This window comes from Porites lutea, chromosome 8 (genome assembly GCF_958299795.1).
Source record: "Porites lutea chromosome 8, jaPorLute2.1, whole genome shotgun sequence".
In the NCBI taxonomy this organism is placed as follows: Eukaryota; Metazoa; Cnidaria; class Anthozoa; order Scleractinia; family Poritidae; genus Porites; species Porites lutea.
In genome coordinates this window covers 16,529,235-16,550,965 of record NC_133208.1, presented here as the reverse complement: position 1 = coordinate 16,550,965, position 21,731 = coordinate 16,529,235, and the positions used below count along the sequence as shown (strand labels likewise).

The following is a 21,731-nucleotide window of genomic DNA, read 5'->3' as shown; positions in this document are numbered from 1 at the left end:
ATTTGCCGCATTTAGAGATTATCGACCGTGTACTGCTTAAAATTAACTGTTCTTATCTTAAGACACAAGGGCAATACCTATTTCTTATGCAGTTATAGGATGCTTTATAGACTATCCGCAGTCTCTCTGTTTTATTAGTCTGTCCAGCGAAACGCGCGAGGCACGAAAACAGAGATTAATATTATTAACTTGTTCATGTCATCTCAAGAAAACATTAAATGTCTTCTTGAGATGAACATAACTTTAAATTTGAATTATTCGTTGAAATAAAACTATGTGAACATTATTTTTCGAATTTTAAAATGAATCTACTTACAGACAAAGTTAGACAAAGTTGATTTCTGGTACTGTAATTAAGTTTCACTATGTACATGTCTTGTCTAAGTCAGTTTCATCTAAAATGCAACATTTACAGCATAACTTTGAAGTTAACTATTAATTTAACATTAAACTATGTGAAGATATTCGAATTTCAAAACAGATCCACTAGGCAACTAACTTACACACAAAGTTTATCGTTAAATGTTCGGCCTCAGCTCCTAAAGTCACCAAAAGTTGATTTCTCGATGTTTGTAGTTAAGTTTAACTTTGAATGAATTACACTTGCAGTTATATAAATTTCAGGAATAACAAAAAACCTATTTGGGTTATAAAAGAACAAAATATGCAAACATTCATTTTGCGTCCCATATTTGCTTCGATTCATGTTCAGAAAAGAACATCAGTGAAACAAGATCTATTTTGTTACCTAGCATGTGGTCGAAAGTCTCCTCCACAAAGAAGAAACAGATCGTTAATATTTTCGGGCGAAAGTTGATTTGGCGAGAAGTCTGTTAGCCTGTTCACAGACCCTCTATTTCCTCTTCAAAGTCCATCGAGCATGGGTGATAAGTTATAAACCCGCAAGGGATTTATTGACCGCCAGTGCAAGGGGGTAGTGGTGAAGGAATAAGAAAATAGACGTTCTTTATTTTTCTTTCTCATGTTCCGCGCTCAATCTAGCGCACTCCCGAGCTTCCCGATGTTTTCGAAAAGAACGATAAGAAAAATAAAACAATGTGTGTGTACAGGCTAGAAGTCTTTTGAACAAACAGCTTGCCTTCAACTGTACTCTATTTATAGTTAGTCAATAATAAAACCAAGCAAAGGTCTGATTTGGGTCGTCACGCAACTGCTTTGTCGCGATGAGCTCACTGAATGTCAACAGAAATTTGCATTTAATTGTTTACACAAAGCTCGAGAAATATAGCGCCGAGATAGACGACATTTGTTCTCGATTAGCCTACACGTAAGTTTTTATCAGACTATCTGCAATCTAGATACATGTTTGACATAAAGAAATTATTATTAATCGATGCGCTAAAATTTATTCCAGGAGAAGCAATGGACCTGTTGAGAATTGCACCGAGATTGCGACTGATTTGCTCTAAGGGGGGGTATGGATATTTTCTGGAATCACACATCTCTAAACCTGCCGCTCTTGACATAATCATGAGAGGTTCAAATGGTCTCATTGTTTTGCATTATAGGCCCAAACAGCAAGCGATTCTCGAAGCTTGCATTGTGGATATGTTTTGCATGCCCTGAGTCGGTTTGAAATGAACATTGATGACACCAGATCCATTGGTCTGTTTTCATTGCCTTGCAATAATTGATGTTTGCATTTTGAAGTTTACTTTCCGGCCTTTATGACATTTGGATCTGAGGAAAGTTTTTGGTATTTCCAAATTCATTCGGAGATTACGGCAACTATTTGTTCACTCTTTATTTTGATAACATTCTCTCGACCCAAGGGAAAGCCATTTGTTTCATCACTTTGTTCGCTTTCAAACCCGTAGAAAGATGGCTAAAAGAATGACCAATCCAACATTGTCGACATTTTCCTTTATGTATTAATTTACATTGTATCTCATAAAAGCCAATAGAAATTTTGACCCCTCCTATTGATCGATAGAAGGGAGTGAAGAACTCTTGGATTGTTCAAGCATTACTAGAAAGTACATGCTGAAGCATTTAATACAGTCATTCATTTGGTTGATTTCTCCTTGTTTACGTTTTAAAGTAGCATAATTGTTAGTATCTTATGAGCTGTTTTGAGACTCAGTTTGATCAGTTTTTATAAAACAAACAAACTCACTTTGAAAAGTTTCAATACTGTTTTTGCCATAAAAAGGTCCAAGTAAAAGTGTACAAGACAACCGCATTCTTCATCAAAGTTTATGTCATGAATCAGAGGTCTAATGCATGACATGATCAGAAAAGCAGAACACAGGATTAATTTCATCCTTAAGTCCATCAACATTCCCAAGACCCTTTGATATTTTACAGGTTTTCAACCCTCTTGCAAGACAAACGAGAGTCTCGACTCAAGAGACAAGACTTTTGCCTTGGGAGACAAGACTCTCGACTCGAGAGACGAGAGCCAAGATGAGACTCTCGTCTCGCGAGAGGGTGGTAGCTAATACTTTAGCCTGCGTAGCAAGCGTTTCCAGTCGAGTTATTGCACGAAAGGTAGAGCGGCAGCAAAAAAATAGGTTGAAGGGGGAGGGGGAGGGGGAGGGGAGAATAGGAAACGCTTGCAGGCAAACCTCACGATTCTGGAAAACGCCCCTTGAAATTTCAAGGTTCATTTCATTTGTAAATTGACAGCTCGTTAAAATAAAAGTATAACGAACAGATTACCCCTGGATTACCAGATTTGTAAAATTACTTTGTTCTCCAATAGAACACGTTCCAGGCGATTGTAAAAACTGTAATAAAAGAAGGTTTATGATAACAGAAGGTTAAAACTCTGAGCGATTATTGCAGAATTTCTTGTTTTTTAATGTGTGGCTTTATCTCACCTTGTCGAAACGTCAAAAATGATTTGTCCGGAACAATTCACTCCCCCGGCCATAAGTTTTGCAGAGCGGCTGCTCTTCAGCCCATGTCGAAACGTTCTCTACAATACATGCTGCTAAATTTCCAATAAACAAAAAGAATCTTTTCATTTCAAAAAGCTGACAAATCGCATGTCCATGGCGGCTTAAGCTAATGTCGAGAACCGATGTTGTGATTTACGTTTAAGTTATCTCCATCAAACAGACCATTTTTTCCAGCCAGATCCCCACGACGTCATTCCCAATAAATTGGCCTTCACTAGTGTCCACTGCTTGATCTCCTATTATACTATACCAAATCTGATCTCATAAACCTTCGCACAAACACGAATCAAATAAAATTCAGTCCAAAGCAATTGTAATCTGTGACCACAAATCAGATAAGACCAGATCTGTGGCGCACGTAAACAAAGCATACCTGGTTTGATTGATGTTTCGAGTGCTAAGTAATCAACACTACCAGCACCGCACCAATCAGAAGCTGCGTTCGTGGGCGAACGCAGTTTTTCAAAATCGTGGGGTTTGCGGGCAAGAGTTTCCTTCTTTCCCCTCCCCGTCCCCTGTCATTCCTTTTTTTTGCTCTCGTCCCAACTTTTCTCAACGAACTCGCGCGGAAACGCTTGCTACGCAGGCTACTAATACTTTTGAGTGTTACCATGTTCAGGATGGAGATTGTTTATATTTTAATTTTTGGGAAAATGTGATAAATGAAGCTACATTATAATAATTGCAATAACAGTTGGAATGGATTCCATGTGCGTCAGTGTAAGACAAGAGTCAAGCTTATCACCTCCATCTTAAAGAAAGGGATGACCCAACTCAAGGTGATCTTTTAGGAGAAAATTATGTCTGTCGTGAAGTGTTTATACAACCTAGATTCGACATTCATGCCAGTTGCATAGCATTGCATTTAAAATTGCAATACATTTGCACGTTAAAAACAACCAACTGATTCATTGCACCTTACCTTGAAACCTAATTTTTATCAGATCCAACGGATGCAGAACGAGAGTCGAAGTAACGCCTCCTGACACGCCAGCCACGAGATGTTCGTAGCGAATAAAACGAGTTACAGAGGGGCTGTTTGATGCTGGAGGGCGCTCAGGAATTGCCTGACGTTCACTCATCGCAGCTTATAGTTTTCGTTAAACGCGTGAAGGCTCCGGGGTGTCAAATATGAAGAAATTGGAGGCAAACAACATAGAGTTTGAATTTCATCATCCAACACCGTCCGCCATTTTTAAACGCTCTACTTACCAGTCCCTTACTCGGCCCTCTCAGAGCCATTTCCCTTTCACCCAAATCACAGGCATACCAACACTCATTTTCGACCATGAAACAAGAAACAAAGGTGCACATAACCTGAGATCAGGCGTTATTTTATTTTTATTTTTTGCTTCTTTGCTTCTTTGGCTCGAGAGGGAAAAAAATAACGCCCTCTTCCCGTGAGAGACATAAAAAGATAATAGGGAGAGGGCATGATCTCAGGCTAAGGTGCACATGACGTGACATCCTGTATATCAATCTTTACTTTATTCTCAAAATGTTTGAAATTACAAATCCCAGGATCTAGATTTCAATATACACCCTAGAAGAGAGAGTTTTTAAAAGCTTCAAGTATGCGCAAACGTCAGATTCGACCCAGTGAGAATTTTTCAAAATAGAAAATTAGCAGATAAAAACAGCTCAGAAAATTCTTATGGATTTCTTGCGTGAAACTACTAGTTTACGCGTAGAAATAATGAACAGTAGGCGACAAGCAAACGGCAAACTTGGTCACGTGGTACAAATTAGCGTTTGCCGTTTGACGTAAACGTGATGCTTAACCGCTCTAATAAAAGGGATCTTGTGCTTTTGGCAAATAACTACCCCCTGCTTTTTACTTAACAATCACAGGCTTCATTGCGACGATTCCTTCAAGGCTGGATAATTACTAATCGCTAATGAGTGGGAAGTCAGTCAACTTCTGACTGTTATAGTTCAACTATAAGAGTCAACTCCATAACGTTGGTCAGTTCGGTAGAAAATTGCAGGCAACTAAGGGATTCAAAGGCAGGCAAAAATAAGATCTACCTATTTTCATGTCCAACTACAAGTAATTTTGACTGCAGTTTAATCTTTTTTAATAAACATCTCCCATATTCTCTATTAGAGGTAAAATTATTCTTTATATCGCCCAAGGAGCGCACCGGTATTTTTTACCGCGTACAATAATGTTGTGATTAAACCTAATTTTATCTTAATGGATTCCTCCTATGCCTACCAAAGGAAACAGAGCTGATATCAGAGATGGTCTTCGTCTCTTATTGTGTTCAAAATGTTGCTTAGTTTAGATGCATAATTTGATGAGGTAATTCATCAATTTATTATAGGGCTAGGTGGGAGGATTTTATCGTTAAACCAGTTCATAATATTTGATCGCCTGTTTAGTAATATGTCTTTGTTATTTTTCCACGCCCAGACAAACACATGACTGCAACAATACTAACACACCTTGCCAAAATGAGACTTTCAAAAGAAAGGATAGCGCAGCCCGCAGATTAAAAGATGGCATCCAACTCATAATACCTTAATACCGAGCACATGTTAATTATGTCTTTCTATCATGCATTACAGGTCATGCTTCAAGATTAAGTCGGAAGTGAGAGTTATTTATGTGGGGAGTAACGGTTTATGGCTTGACCTTAAGACAGCCAACAACGTTAAAATTTTTAGGGTAAAGCTTAGTTAAAGACCAGTTCAGTCCGAGAGGATCTTTTATTTCGCTAAACAATCAAAAACTCTCTAAATATAACATTCAGTCACTAAATGATCTGTGCCTGCACGGGCACCAAATTGCAATTTAACTGTTATCGCTAAGCGCCTAGGACGATCGAGCTTTTAAATAAGTTCGATAACGCGATAATTTGTACAAATCCATCATCCTTTAGGTTCCCACCGGTAGCGCCAGAACAACTCGAACCACTGCAATACGAGCCCCCACCTCCTTCAGCTTGGTTTGGATGTGTACCACTTCCTCCTCCAGAGTATCCCCCTCCTCCACCGGATGCACCATTATCCTCAGACCCACCACCTCCTCCACCAAACCCTCCTACCGCACCAGGGGGTGGCCCTCCATTATAACCACTATTCATTCCACCGGCTCTCCCTCCCACCCAGCCCTGACCACGAGATCCACCTCTCTCGTCGTGTTGGGATCCTTTTCTGGCACATCCCTGACTTAACCACCCTGCACCCACTCCCCCATGATGGCTAGCATCTTTAGAATTACACTGACCGGGTTGTCCCCCAGTCCCTCCCGTTCGAACATGAGACGAGTCCTTCCCCACACTACTGGTACCACTAGTACCTGCCTGACCATCTACCCCGTTGTATCCCGCAGATGCACCCCCTCCCCCTCCGGCAGCTAACAACAGCGCATTACTTGATGTATAAACAAAACTTCCTCCCCCACCTCCTGTCCCAGCATTGTCCTCTACAGATAGACCTAGTTCAGCAGCCGTTCTGCTTGTAGATTGTCCTCCTTTAACCTCTACTGAATTTCCTCCTCTTTGTCCCACTACAGTGTTCAGCACAGTTCCTTTATTCAGTCTGAATATCCCCTCCTTGAATGCACCCTTTCCACCGTAGTAGGTTCCAGGATAACTTCCATAATTAGTGGAATGTGTTCCTCCCCGAGCACCCCAGGCCTTGATCAAATAACGGGCAGTTATTGGAACTGTGAACTTCTGAATACTTCCCTGCCGTCCTTTGCGTCCGTTTGTTGTAAAGTTCAAGGGAGGACCTGTAAATTGATAATTACTACTTTTGTAAGTTTTAGCCTGCTTAGCAAGCGTTTCCGCTCTCTGTCAGCGCAGAAACGCTGGCTATGCATGCAGGTTAGGCTGACTTTCATTTTGCGTTAGTGGTCTCAAAATCGAATAGTTTCTATACTTCTTGCATTTTTAGGTCTAGTCGTCAAGTTTCTAAGACAATAAAAGTGAAAATTTGATACTCCACAATTTAGCTTACCTACTGCCCTGTGGTAAAGTTGTTACGATTTGAGACTGACAATAGTGTGCAGTTTACTACCGTAATGGCGGCTCCTGCCTAAGTTAAGGTAATATACCTATTCTTTAGCAACGTCAATTTTCAGGAGGCACGGAAAAAAGTTCACTCTATGCATATTTCCAAGTCAAATATCGCCCTGTAGAATTGGTTCAGAGTTGTAGAGTTAAAAAGAAGGTAAAAAGATTAAGTTTGTAGACGCAATGTAGTAGGGAGGGGGAATTACTATCCTCCAAGCAGTGAGAAATGTATTTTGGGGTATAAGATACAAAATCACTTTTCCGCGTGCTCGATTAAGTGAAAAGATATGACATGCCAACCGACCCAAACATTCCTTACTTACGGGTATAGGTAACAATCACTTTTTTATGCGGCACATCTCTCACTGACCTGTTACTTTCAAGACAGTCGCTGCCTCTATGTTATAAAGTGGTAGCTTAGCTTCACAGACGTAAGAACCAGAATCAGAATTTTTAAGAGAGGAAATCGTCAATGTTCCATTTCGGTCACTCATACGTTCCCCTTCCCAGGCTCCACCGACACGTTTCCACGAAAGAGAGGCTCGATCAGAAGCAGAACAACGCAAGGTCAACTCTTCGCCTGTATATTTATTAACCCTGCTTGGTGGTTTCGTAACGAATGTGGGTGGAGACCAAACAAAAACAGAGGTTATAGAAGACTCTTGCCCCAGACGTTTTCTCGCTGTGCATTCATAGGGTCCTGTATCTTTTTTCTCTGCGGCGATCAAAGATAACGCCCCATCGTTAGAAACAGTTCTGTTCCTTGGAAGAACGTCCTTGACTCTTCTCCATGTGACAATAGGAGTAGGAAATCCCGTTACGTAGCATTTAGGAAGCCTTACGGTTAGCCCTGTTTTAACATGAGTGGGACCTGGATCGAGATGAATTCGAGGAGGAGCTAAAATAGGAAAATTGGAACGTCTTATCAACAAAATAAAATATCAATGCTTGTTACATTAGCTTGCAATACTCGAAAGTTATGGGAAACCTAGTGGGTCATTTTGACCCACATCAAAAACTCTAAAAAAGATCTTTCTTGTATACCTTATTGCAAAATTTTGTTAGATGGAGGGTGGGGGAATGCTGATCGATTTACTTATGCGTCCGAGCAGTAATCGGCTCTTGGTCCGAGAGATTATAAGGAAACGAACGACGTGTGCCTTAGTCTTTAGAGGTTCAGAAACCCAAACGTAGGGTCGTCCTTTGGTTAGTTTAAGAGCGCTTTGTTATAAAAGGTGAGGGTCCGTTTGAATTGTAACTAGAGTTGGAATCAACGTTATCTATAATAGCGAGCAGCAGGACATGATACTTTACAAATGATACTTTTACAAAACAAAGACGAAAATAAATGGCTTACAGAAATATACATATCAAAATTTCACATGTATTTACCTTCAACGGTCAACATAGCCGACTGATTCGTTGACCCAAGCAAATTTCTACCAACACAGAGGTATTTCCCAGCATCTGATAGAGTCACGCGAGTTCCTATTAACTTTCCATCCGGTTGGTAACGGAAATGACTCGGTAAGCTTGACCCATTTGAGCGATACCAAGTCACGGACGGTCGTGCGTTTCCAGTCGCAGAACACTGGAGCAATGCGTTCTGGTTTTCTCTGACCGTTTGATGATTAGGAGTAATCACGACTGATGGAAGCAAAATTGATTCTCCAGGATCCCCTTTTGCACCGGGGAATCCCCGAGGCCCCGGAGCACCTCTTTCTCCCTCTTTTCCCTTTTCACCAGGTGGTCCAGTGGGTCCCTGTTTTCCGTGCAGCTCTGGGCGCCCTGTGTCACCTCGTGGTCCTTTCCTTCCCGTGAATCCACGCGGTCCTCTTCTGCCACGTGAGCCTTTAGGTCCTTGTATTCCCGGCGGACCTTGCATGCAGACTTTTTCTTTGGGTGAACAAAATGCCTGTGGCGTACGCATCAAAGAATTTAAAGTCTTGTTTATCTCTTTTCTGACTGTTTCAACAGTAATCTCCGATTAAGCTCTACCTGGTTGTGATCGGCGGGTTCTTGACCTTTGATTATCAACTGCAGATAACATTAAATATAAAAATTACATTGTCACGTAGCAGAGTGGAGGAGTATCCCTTGCGGGGAGCTTTTCCGATAATTTAAACGATGCAGTAAGAATCTTATATAGGTAGAGAAAAGAAGAGTGCAGTTTTGGGTACTTGAGATCTTTCATTTGATCTGAATCGCAAGACGTTTGCTTCAAATCAGGGACTTGAAAAATGAGAACTTAGGTGAAAAGATTGAAGCCTCAAGGCATGTAGCGACTTCCTTCCGAAATCGGAAACTTTTTGAAAACCTTTCTCTCTTCCAGAGCCAGTTTAATGGATTCTTTCAAAAAAAAAAAACAATGTCAGTGAATGTCAATCCAGTGAAGAGTGAAGGATCATGATCATTTCTTTAACTTTCAAATTTAAATGAAGCCTCCTGGACCCACTACATAAAGCTGCGTTAAAATATCTTCCTAAACAAATTACGGACACCAGTGTCGTCCGCATGACAGGGGTGTTACAGAGGTTTGTATGGAACTTCACATTATCAGCATATTATTTGTCCAAGAAAACTGTCCATAATAGGCGTGATAGAGACGTATTTGCATTAAAGATAGAGAGGTATTTGTATTAAAGAGGCGGGAGATTCTAATCAATACTTAGGACTCTCGTGCAGTGAATAATAGTGACCTTCACTTTAGATACGAAGGTGAGTCAAGGCTAAATTGCAATCAATACACGGATACTCGAGGATTCGGGCAGGTAGCCAGTACGTAAGAATTTTTCCATGTATTTCTCGTTTTTAAGTGGAAATTCAAAAGGAGAAATAAGAAAATCAGCAACAATATTTAGCGACAAATCAAGACTTCTCAGAGGTAAAGCTTCGAAATGGCAGGTTATTTACGCGAAGTGCGAATTCCTCCAAATTTACAAATCGGTGAACCGTGAGTACAAATAAGAGATGATTAATGACGAGTGTAAGAGGTTTCTATCTACCTCACCTGTCATAATTCGTTCTGCTTCCAAAGCCACTTGATCAAAATCATTGAAAGGTATAGAGCTTGCATCCTCTCCTTTGCTCTTCAATGGCGTTTGTTTGACTTCCGCCACGATATTCTCCACGCGATGAACACGCTGGCTGACAAGTTCCACCCGAACCATAGCAGTAACGCAAATCTACAAGGAGACAAAGGAAATGGGATAGACAAACTTTGCTGAACAACTGTGCAATTCAGCACAATGAGAATGATCTCTTTTCGTAGACATTGTAAAGCGCTGTGATACGTTAGATCTTAAGCGCTATGGACAATTAACAACTTTCCATTATGATGCATGGGTCGAGACCTATCCCTGAAATATGACTCTAAGAAGGTGTCTTGCCTAAAAGCAACACGGTTTCAAATTCTGGTCAGACATCTAGGGTGGAGAAGGAAAAACAAATAAAAGGTTTATGGTTGCATGATTATCTTTTGCGTTTTATTCTTTATTGATCTTTATTCTAGGTCTTGCGTTTAATTACATTATTGTCCAATGAAAGTCTTATAATGTTGCTTATTCAACAGTCCCGTGGTTAAATAGTGGAGAAGGGATGTGGCTATATTAATAAGCTTTGAATGACGTGTTATCAATGCTTGTAAGAAAGATGTTGGGAAGATTCCAGTTTGAAAGAAACGGGGATGCTTAATGAAAGCTTTACTAGCCTGTGTACAGACCCCCCCCCCCCCCCCCCTCTTCCCCTAAGGATCCTGAGGCGAGGGGGGAGGGGTCTGTTTTTATAGAAACCAATCTACGCGTGACTCAGACATTGTCTGACACCAAAAGAAGACGGTTCTCCGACACAGTGAGAAGGCATTTAGTTTTCACTTCTAGATATTGTATTACCCACGATCCTATCGTCCCTTATGAGTAAAAATATCGTCCGCTTTTTTGCCTGAGCTCTCCAAGTGAGACCAAAATCTGCAATGAGATTGCGACCATGCGCCCTTCACTTTTATGGGAGTTCCCTAGCTCCGCGAGTAATCGTCAAGTCACGAAGGCGGGGCATCCTAAACAGTACCTCGCGCATACGCACAGCCATATATCTTGGGCAATGGCAGCCATGCACAGCTGTTTGGCCCTAGTTAGTGCTCATCAGCATGGTATAGCTAATCACACGCCCCCTGTACCGTCAAAGCCGTGTTCAAAAGCATGCACTTTACCTGGTTTACAGCCGCAGCAACGTGCAAAGCAAAGACGGGGTATATTTCACTGACAAGGCGCAAATTAGTGGACAGCGCAGTTTAATTGCACCCCGTAACGCGACAAGACTATCCTTGGCTATACACTGTTTTGGGACAGGAGTTCTGATATGGCGTCTCGTTGCGCAACAATCTCGGAAGACGAAATTTTAGCGACAAAAAAAAATGACCAGCTGTAGTGTTTACTGGTAGGTAGGTAGGAAGTTATTCATTCTTAATTTGCAACAAAATAGTGAAAATAACACACTAGAAAAATCCGCGAAATGCTGTTACTTAATAACTGTACAAAGCTCTTACTAAAGTGACGTCTTTTATTTACAGAAATTTGCTTTTCATTTATTTCCAACTGATTTGCTCAATACTAAAACAAGCCTCCGTCCCTGGGTCGGTGTATATTTATAGATATTGTATTTCTTTGAATAATAGCCGGGGGTACAAAGAGGGGGCGATTATTCGAGAGAAGGCGAATACCCCCTCCCCCCCCCCCCCGAATATAACCCCTTTCTAACATGTATTGAAATGTGTTCGACTTTTTCGACGTTTTGAAGCTCAAAGAAGCGATCCAATTCAAAGAGGATTTTGATTAGCACTGCTATGTAGCTGGTTTTGAAACACTTTTTTAGTCTAGTTATAAGCCCCCCTGAGTATAAACGCCCCCGTTTATAAGCCCCTCTAAAACGCCTTACGAAGTTGTATATAAGCCCAGGGCTTATAATTTATTGGAAGTTTACGGTACATACTCAGGGTATGTGTCCACCTCTATCCACCTTCTCTTAGGAAAAAGTAGTACAGTCGACTCCCGATAACTCGAACCTTCAAGGGAAATCGAAAAAAGTTCGAGTTAGTTATCGGGAGCTCGGAGCAAATAGCCGGAAGTAAGGGAAAAACCAGTTTTACTGTACAGTGAGCATTTTAATCACATTTAATTGTAGAAACTGAATGTCAAGTGAAAATTGAAAGAAACTTCTAGATTATAAATCAGAATGTAACATGAAAAACATAGCCTCAGTAAATATAGAGCATGCGTTTTCCTGTTTTGAGTAATAAAGCTGTTTCACGTTAGATCTGTGACAAACAACATCAGCCTCCACTAGTGAACGATATGCATACAACACGTCGATGGGAAATTCAAAATCGACGTTTTGGACGACAGTACATTGTTTTTGTTTTTTTTTTTCCGACTTTTTAAGCGCTCAAAACAGGCCTCGAGTTATCGAGGGTGAACTTATATGGAAATGATCTGAGGGGAAACAAAAATTACTTCGAGTTAGCGGGAGGTTCTAGTTACCGGGGGTAAAATTACAGTAAATGTATGAAGGAAATCCAAGGGAAATAGATTGTGGTTCGAGTTTGCGCGAGGTTCGAGTTAGCGATCGAGGGTTCGAGTTATCGGGAGTCAACTGTATTCCGTAAACTGCTGCTTACAAGTGACCCTGGGCTAATCTTTGTACTGGGTTTCAGGAGGACCTGTATCCGAGGGGTCTTATAACCGGACCAGAAAAACAGGGGCAGCCAACGGCAATTTTTGGAAAATATCTGTTCGGAAGACGATTTGAGATCTAGAATTTTCGGAACATTTGTTGTAAAATTTCTTGCTTGCCTGCCTCTCCTAGGATTTTCGAATATCTAAAAAATGGTATAATTGCCCATTTTTAACGCATTTTGACCTTAAAAAAAGGCCACCTATAATATTCGGGAGCCTTTTCCTGGCTGAAACTTTCGAGAACGTAAGTTTTTATCCCTATAATTTTCGGATCTCTAGGTTTTCAGCTAGGAAATCCGAACAGATGAATAGTTTTTAGGGGATAAAAATATGCCTACATCTACCGTTTAAATACTAAAATGCGTTCAACAATGCTATGTTAAGTGGTCTTGAACTATATTCTCTTTGGGTGCCCCTGAGAAAAAGCGCTTCGAAAAAAGCTATTATAATAGCGGTTACGATTAAAATAGGTTTCAGTTGTATTTACTAGTTTTTAATTGAGCTTCAGAACGTCATAACAAATCAAATTCACTTCATAACATTTGGAAGGAGGTTTGCATCCGGAGGGGAAATATGAACGGATGTCACGTATCTTCTTGTTTACCGGTTGATGGGCCTATAACTGGGGGAGCTTCAAAGTGGGGGAGTTTTTAAGCGGCAGTCTACGGTATCATCACTCCGAATCCCTTGGTTCGATCTGGTTTCCCTGTGTCAGTCTGTGCATGATTCTGAAAAAGGATGTTGTAACAAGCAGTTTTTATGAGAATTAGGTCTTTGCAGTCACTGGCGAGACGGCTATTTTGTTTCATTGTTGAGTGCAATATAGATGTCTAGCTGTCATACATGACTGCATAAGTTTGGAATGGAATGTTCTTATAAAATTTTAATTTTAATTTTGTAGGATAAGGATAATATTAATAGAGAAATGCAATCAGTTCGAAACAAGGCAGGATGTCCTCTCTTTGTTAGAGGTCAGTGACTCTTTTGATAAAGGGCCAAGCGTTCTGTTGAGCCAGGTGTTGAGACACGAACGCAAAAAGCATATGCTCTGCTCCGGTATTTAATGAGAATTAGGTTTTAGCAGTCACTGGCGAGACGGCTATTTTGTTTCATGGTTGTTTCTGATGGGCACCCTACGATCGTTTTCTTTAAAATATCTGTTCGGAGAAGCAAATATTGCCTAGAATTTTCTATCATTTGAGGAAGGCTAAAAATTCTAGTTTACCGTTCCATTCATGTACAATTTTGGAAGCTTATCTAATAAATTAGCTACGATTTTCTGAAGTTTAATTTTCGCATTTTTCTTCCCAAGTTAGGCTATTTTTCGTAGAAAAAAGGAAACCTAAAATTTTCGGATTCAAAAAAATAATGGAGAGAGAAATTAGAAAAATTAATGTCTCACCTTCGTAATACGTCAAATTTCATCTAAAATTTTCGGGAAAATAATGCTCAAGCCCTTGTAATTTCGAAAAGACTCAAGTTCCCCTAGGATGACCGAACAGATATAAATTTTACAGCGCCGCTTAGAATGCATTTCTAGATATCTAAAAGTACTCTGGATAGCCTAAAAAGTGTTTTCAATGTATTTAGGACGAAACCGTCGTTGGGTGCCCCTCAGGTTTCTGTTCGCTTCAGTGTAATATAGATGTCTAGATGTCATAAATGACTGCATAACTTTGGAATGGAATGTTGTTACAAAATTTAAATGCTAATTTTGTAAGATAAGGATGATATTAATAGAGAAATGCAATCAGTTAGAAACAAGGCAGCATGTCCTATCTTTGTTAGAGTTCAGTGACTCTTTTGATGAAGCGAAAGCATATGCTTAGCCTCCTTCGCAGCCGTTATTAGGGTCGTCACTTGTCACGCAACGCTCCTCCTCTGCTCCGGTATTTAATGAGAATTAGGTTTTTGCAGTCATTGGCAAGACGGCTATTTTCTTTTATGGATGTCTAGATGACTCATACATGACAGTGGAATGTTATAAAATTTAAACGCTAATTTTGTAAGATAAGAATGATATTAATAGAGAAATGAAATCAGTTAGAAATACAGTGACTCTTTTGATGAAGGGCCAAGCGTTCTGTTGAGTCAGGTGTTGCGACACGAACGCAAAAAGCACGATTTTATGCTCTGCTTCGGTATTTAAATTTAAGACACGACGAAAGCAAAGCATATGCGTTCCTCCAATGTTAAAATTTGAAGCCAGCTAGTAGCCAGTTCCTTTTAGTGAATTACCATCCTTACTTTGTTTTTGGTTGTTTTTATTTTTTATGTTTTCCCCTTTTCGCTTTGCACAATAAAGAGTACAATAAAAATAATACTTATTAATACTCGGCGGTCGGTGCTATCTTCTTCCCGCCTAGAACAATCTGATCAAATCTAGCTCCTGGCATTGTGTGAAGCGGGAACGGCCTAATTCAATGTTTGAAAGTAATTTAACATCGACGATAACTTCTGCAGTTACTCCCATTTCCAAAAAAGCTCAAATGATCATCTAAGAAAAAATTCAAGAAACAGGCGGTGGTTAGGATAAAAAGAATTAAACGGCGGCTCCGAGCTTAAGTTTTAAAAATAGCACGTAATAATAATTCAAGTGCTATAATTTTAGCGGAAGTACTCGATCTCTGACAAAGTATCTTGATCAATGAATGATTAGTTCAATATTTGCTGAATATTGCAGCTTTTGTTGAGAGAGGCGCAAGAAGAAAAAAAGCGTTTCCTTCGTCCGTTACAGGTTTTTTTATATTCTGTTCGAAGAAGTGGAAGACGTTTTTAAGCCGCACAGGGAACCCGCTCGAGGCTCAGAAAAGCCTTGTTGAAATGCATGTGTATGGGAATTCATTTGAGTCTGATAAATAAACATTAAAGGGACAGTGTCCCGATTATGCGCACGCGCGAGCGTCATCTGTTTTTTCTTCAAAAGACAATAGAACTGTCAAATTGACTCGACAAGATTTCCTTCCGGACCGCACTGCCGACAGAGATTTGTTGTTTATATTCTCAAGTAATATTTTAGCCTTTCGAAGAAGTCTTTCGTCTTATATAAAAATTTGGCTCGCGGTTCGAAGACTCATCGCGATTTTATCGCTAGCTGGGCCGCCTCGCGACCCGAAAATCTCGTTCCGCTCGCTTTAAAAACATATTTTCTAATTTGAAACTCGTGTCAGAGGTCAATCGCTGCAAGTCCAGTAATATCTGTCTGATTTGCACGGGTTCTAGCCTCAAACGTTTGAAAGACATAAATAAAAATGCAATCTCAACGCTATGAATCATCACAAAGGTTAGTCAAAAATGATATTATGATTTCATGTCAATAGTTTTTCAAAACATGTAGCGCCTGTTTGTTTGATTTTGTCGGCCGTAGGGAGATTCATTTAAAAGTTTATTAACGCGTCGTTGCAAAACATTCTGCTTCACGAAGCTCCCCTCCACAAGATCTCCTCAGTCACATCAATGTCTCAACGGTTTCTTTCTTACAGTCTTTATTGTTGCTGTTTCATTTCTGCGTATTCCTTTCACAATTATCTGAGCTTGTATGGAAGCTAGCAGAAGAAATAAGCCTTCAATCGGCATTAAAGTGCTTCCAATCTTTTGTTCCTCCGGCCAACGGCAATAAAAGTAACGCCAAAAAATCCAGATTTTGCCCAAATCGAAACTTAACAGGAACAATATATCATTGATCTATAATCCTGAGAAGTTTTAGTGTCGTATTGAACCCGGCCAAGCGCGATGCAAACGGATTTTTCAAGATTCTCTTACTCTCCTCGCATCTTTTGATTTCGCGACATCCTGTCCAAAAATCAAAGTTTGGTGCACGCGCAGTAACGGGATACTGTTCCTTTAAGTACAAGTGGGCATATGTCATAATGAGACGTCTTTGTGCTAATTTCCTATTGTTCCCTACCCTAAGAACGTCAAAACATCTTGTTATGGGTAGATATGTACGGGGGGGGGGGGAGGGGGGGAGTACTGCCATATATGGGCTATATAGGTATGTGCCGCTGTGAAGGGTATGGTTTTCAAGCAGTTTACTCTAGAATAGGGTATATAAATCAGAACGTTTGGGTCTAGAATAGGGTATCATTTTTCAGGAAACTGATTAGTTGGTTGGAGATTTTATCTAGACTAGGGATACAGCTATCCTAGGATAGGGGGGATTTGGGGAGTTTACTCTAGTATTTAGTGAACTAGCTCTGGTATAGGTCAAGGGTTCCAGGGTCCCAGCGACACATCCCCGCCCAGAAATTCCTAAGGTACCCCCCACCCCCGATATGTAATCTTAAATTGCTGTTTATGTGCATTATTAACCTTGATTGAACTCTCGATAAATTCCCATACAAATCCTTATCTTGGTTTCAAGAAGGATGTTGTAAGACTGTGCTTCCCGTAGACTGTTCACAGTCCTCTATTTTTCCGTAAGATCATCGAGATCGAGGGCTTTGCGTTACGGGCTGCCATCTTGCATGAGGGTACATTTGAAAATCAAGATACCCGTGACGGTAAGACGCGGTATATCTAAACGATCTCACGAAAAAATAGGTAACTGTGAACAGTCTATGCTTCCCGTGTTTTAATTAACTGAAATGAACATTAACATTGCACTTCTAACGTTCTGTCAGTCGGAGATCAGACAACACCTCACAATAAACTGCGCAAGGTAGTATAAGATTCCGAGAGTTACGTTTCGTTAGGTAAGTCACATTATTCTGATTGTGGCCCAGTGAAGCATAAGTTAATTACCATTGTCCCAAGAAACAATTCGAAAACATGCTTAAAATTTACACGATGACAAATTGCTGATCACGTAGGGTTTAATTTTGAATGCTTGAACAAAACATTGCATGGACTGAACTAACTTGCGTGCATGAAGACGAAACCCGTAAACTCTGCTTTCTAGGTGACATTTCTGATGAACAATATATTATTTTCCGTAGTTCGTTCCCAAGAGAATCCTGGGAATAAAAATGCATTGTTTTTTTTATTATTATTATTTGGAGATCTCGGGGGCACCCAACGACGATTTTCGGAAAAATATCTGTCCGGAAGACGATTTGAGATCTAGAATTTTCGGAACATTTGTTGTAAAATTTCTTGCTTGCCTGCCTCTCCTAGGATTTTCGAACATCTAAAAAATGGTAAAATTGCCCATTTTCAACGGATTTTTACCCTAAAAAGGTCACCTAGAATTTTCGGAAGCCTTCTTTCTGGCTGAAGTTTTCGAACAGGTAAGTTTTGATCCCTATAATTTTCGGATCACTAGACTTTCAGCCAGGAAATCCGAATAGATGAAAAATTTATAGGGGATAAAAATATGCCCATATCCACCGTTTAAATACTAAAACACGTTTAACAATGCTATGTTTAAGTGGTTTTGAGCTATATTCTCGTTGGGTGCCCCTGAGATCTATTGTCATTCAAAATTCTAGAGGGTAATGAGGACGTAAAAACCATGATTTGAGCACTAAGAAGTAAAACTGCGCCCTCAGTGAAGACTTTTCTAAAATTAAGGCTATCTTAACCCTTTACACCCTATAAGATCAATTTACACCCTATAAGATCAATAAGATTCTCATTTGTTGCCCATATTCATTTCTTACAGATGTAGTGGGGAGAGATTGATAAAATATCACACAAATTCATATTGAGTGATCATGACCATAATTCTCATGACCACTCTGTTTTTACAAAGCATTGTTATTACAAGGAGAAATTTGATGCTGATCACTCTTAGGGCTTAAAAGGTAAATATTAAACAGTTATCCTTGTATCTAACTGCCATTCACACTTTTCGAAACTTAATGACAACCTATGTATACGAAAATGGCGGTTTTGTTGGTGAGCGTACGCATACACATGAGCAACGAAGCGTCCTTTTCATCACTCATGCATGCTGCTTCGCCGCTTAGTCGCGCGTGTAAACCTCCAGCTACGTGGTTACAATAGAAACGGTTGCGTGGGAAACTAGGTTGTTTGCAGACATGTCGATCTGGCCGATAAGTGAGGGCGAGTAAATTTTAGTAAGACCGGATTGATTTAAAAGGTTCTGAAGTGGTATTGAATATGGTGACATTACCTAGTTGAAAATCATAGGTGAGACTTTACTTTCATAGAGACCCAACGCTTGGATTCTGGACTCCATTTACTGGATTCCACATTTTTTGTCAGGGAACTTGGATTCTGGATTCCGGATTCCATCGTCAGTGGGATTCTGGATTCCATGAGCTGTATTCTGGAATCCAAAGCCCAGGATTCAGGATTCCACAACTCAAATTTCCCGGATTCCAGATTCCCACAAACAAAAACTTCCCGTATTCCGGAATCCGAATTCCCTATACATGGCCGATAACACACAGTCCTTTAAATTATAATCAAATCAGGGAACGCTAAACATTGTCTCTTTTTAAACAAATTCAAATAGTCTAAAAAGAAACAAAGAAAAGTCAAGTTACGTGGGCGAGTGTCAGGAAGCTCTAAACTATCCCGTTCCAACGTGGATCAATTAAGGTTTCTTGGAAACTGCCCACCTACTCCTCCCCTAGGCCAACATTTTGCCCTAAGTGAGAAGTAAGTGATAATGTTGGCTTAGGGGAGGGGTAGGTGGGCAGTTTCCCAGAAACCTTAATTGATCTGATAATGTGAGGTTCTTTAATTACCACTCTCTTGAGGTCAGCTATCGGTTGCAGCAGTTAGAATAGCAGAAAGAAACATGTACGCCTTAGGCCGATTTTAGTATGACCTTGAAAAATGGTTTCGGTAAGTGTTCGTTATTTGTTTTATTAGCCAATCGATGAAAAGATCAAAACACGGACTCTTCGTTTTCCCGCCAAAGAGAACCCTAATACGGAGAAGGCATTGTTCGATTGGCCAATCGTGTTGCAGTATGACGTCAAAGCGATTTCTAGAAAATTCTTCGGGTACGAAGTTTTTTCAGCCGAGCTTTCGCTTAACCAACCGAAAGCGACGCGCGCTTGTATCCGTTCGACAAACCAATCAATTCCCTCTCTTTCCCTTCGTTTGTTGTTTCTGTTTTGTTCGCACGTTTTCATTTCAAGGTCATACGAAAATCGCTCTAATACAGTAAAAACCCCATCCTCGGAGATCCAGGGCCAGTTAGTCGGGTCGATAAAATGTTCGTCTCGATCTTACAGTAAACTTTCACTACGAACATTTTATCGACTCGACTAACTGCCCCTGGGTCTCCGAGGATGTAAAAACCCACAACTAAGATCCTGCATTTTAATTACCAAGTTAGTCAGTCTTAACAGTTTCGTACATGAACGGTAATAAGCACAACTTTAAGCTATTTAGGTTCGTGAAAAGGTTCTTATTTATTTTCTAAAGGAAAAATGCATTGTAGCTAAGAGTATTCTAAAAAAGGTACTCAGCTTACTCCTTATATAAAATCTGCATACCAATATATTGCAGTTGGAGTGATCAGGGACCTACGTTTCCAAAAGGATCCTACAGAATGTTGGTTGACCTATTTTAATTGCCCTAAGTGTACTTTTTTTTTCAGATTTTAGAAGATAGGGATCTGTTTCAAATTTTAGGCTTAACAGGCTCTTGCATAGGTGGGACAAAACTGGCAAATTTTAGCATTACTCGTGGGTTCTTACTGTACCTGGCTCTGACGCCGTCTAAATGTTTCACCTCCCGCCGGGGGTTGACGGTACTAGACTATTGAGGATGCTTGGCCCGAAAAAGGGGTATACCTCTTTTCACGGATGAGAGATGTATGAAAGGAGAAGAATTTCACGAGTTCAGGAATAAAAAGGAATTCAAAGGTATAGTGATGAAAACTGGCATTTTTATGCTTTTAAAAGAGACCGGAGACTTTTAATGAATCAGTAAGAAACGCTTCTGAATTTAGACCAATCCTCTATAAGTATTTTCACAGGTTACATTAAAAACCGTAGTCTAGAAGGCGCTTAGTAACCACAGCCTTATCGTATAGTACATAAAAGGGGTACCTTTTAATAATAAGTTTAGAGAAGGGGTACGTTTTAGGTTGGTTCAGTAAAAGTCAGGTATAATGGGGTAAGGACTTGGAGCGGACGAGCCCCGCTTAAAACTTTGTTGGGTTAACCTCAGCCCCTTCCCCTCCCTCCCTCCCCTCCCAAGTGTTTAATCAGACGATGACGCAGCTCGGTACAGAAAAACACTTCCTTGATAACGCTCAAGTAATATCCGTCTTACGTATAAGGGTGTCGCCGACTTAAGCAAGTACGAAAAAAAGAGCTATACTGCGAACTTAAAATTTTTGGAAGTGGTAAACTGACTATTCTACCTTGACAAAGGTGCATTTGAAGTCGAGCAAACATTTGAAGTCATAAAAAGCACTACTAGGTGCAACGTAGAGGGTCGGCCTCAGACGCTACTGAGAAATTGTAAGTGCGGGCACTTATTTAAAGAAAAGCTATGACTAGTAACTTTTCTCTGGTTGTGTCTGCTATATATAATTGAGTCTATCGGCTGTGCAAGCAGTGTGTAACCATCCAAACGAAAAAAATACTGAACTGCGCTGACAGAAACAGAGTCGCGAATAACGTCAGGCCGGTGCTTCACAAGAATGTGGTCTCGCCTTTTTACTGTCATTTACTTATTTTCCTTTTTTCATTTCTTTTCCGTCTTACGTAATGGTATTGCTAAATAGAATGATCACGCAAATTACTAATGTATGTATCAAGTCTGAGACGGACTATACGCAAAACTAACTACACAGTCAGTACAAAAGTAGTTATTTCCGCCTGCCATGTCCTTTTGTAATCAGGGCTTTAAAACTGTGGTACTGTATTTCGAAAGAACGGCTTTTGGATTAGCTGTGCAATTGACGCCTTGAAGATTTAAAAAAGTTTGCGCAATTATCTTCAATTAAGAATATCTGTCTTAACCTTAAAAAGGCGCATAGAGCGTCGAATAAGTCGATACCATATAACGTGGTTGTTTCTAAATAGGTAATTACCTATTTGAATGTCTCTTGGTATAAGAAACAATGATAACGAAAAGTCATTTTTTTGTAATTGAAATATTTTTTTTCAATTTCTGTCAGAACG

General features: G+C 40.1%; 2 protein-coding genes across 3 annotated transcripts in view; both read right to left on the bottom strand.

The window, feature by feature from the left end:
• LOC140945809 (solute carrier family 25 member 32-like) overlaps positions 1-4,121 on the bottom strand; it is a 127,266-nt gene extending 123,145 nt beyond the window's left edge. For both annotated transcript variants that reach the window (XM_073394861.1, XM_073394860.1), the window contains exon 1: positions 3,847-4,121. In XM_073394861.1, coding sequence (XP_073250962.1) covers positions 3,847-4,006 — 160 coding nt within the window. In that variant the 5' untranslated portion in view covers positions 4,007-4,121. The remainder of the gene's footprint in view (positions 1-3,846) is intronic.
• A 1,575-nt stretch (positions 4,122-5,696) lies between these two features.
• Positions 5,697-10,241, bottom strand: LOC140945798 (uncharacterized). Its single transcript, XM_073394848.1, has 4 exons — positions 9,957-10,241; positions 8,339-8,983; positions 7,317-7,844; positions 5,697-6,663 (listed from the first exon to the last, which is right to left on the bottom strand). The coding sequence occupies exons 2-4, from the start codon at positions 8,874-8,876 to the stop codon at positions 5,735-5,737; spliced, it is 1,995 nt and encodes a 664-aa protein (XP_073250949.1). The 5' UTR covers positions 8,877-8,983; positions 9,957-10,241; the 3' UTR covers positions 5,697-5,734.
• Positions 10,242-21,731: the final 11,490 nt, after the last annotated feature.

Excerpts from the sequence above, each read along its gene's own strand:
- LOC140945798 (XM_073394848.1), bottom strand. The coding sequence starts at position 8,876 with ATGCGTACGCCACAGGCATTTTGTTCACCCAAAGAAAAAGTCTGCATG. Across the intron at positions 7,845-8,338 it reads GGCTATGTTGACCGTTGAAG|CTCCTCCTCGAATTCATCTC; the intron begins GTAAATACATGT and ends TTCCTATTTTAG. Across the intron at positions 6,664-7,316 it reads GACTGTCTTGAAAGTAACAG|GTCCTCCCTTGAACTTTACA; the intron begins GTCAGTGAGAGA and ends ATCAATTTACAG.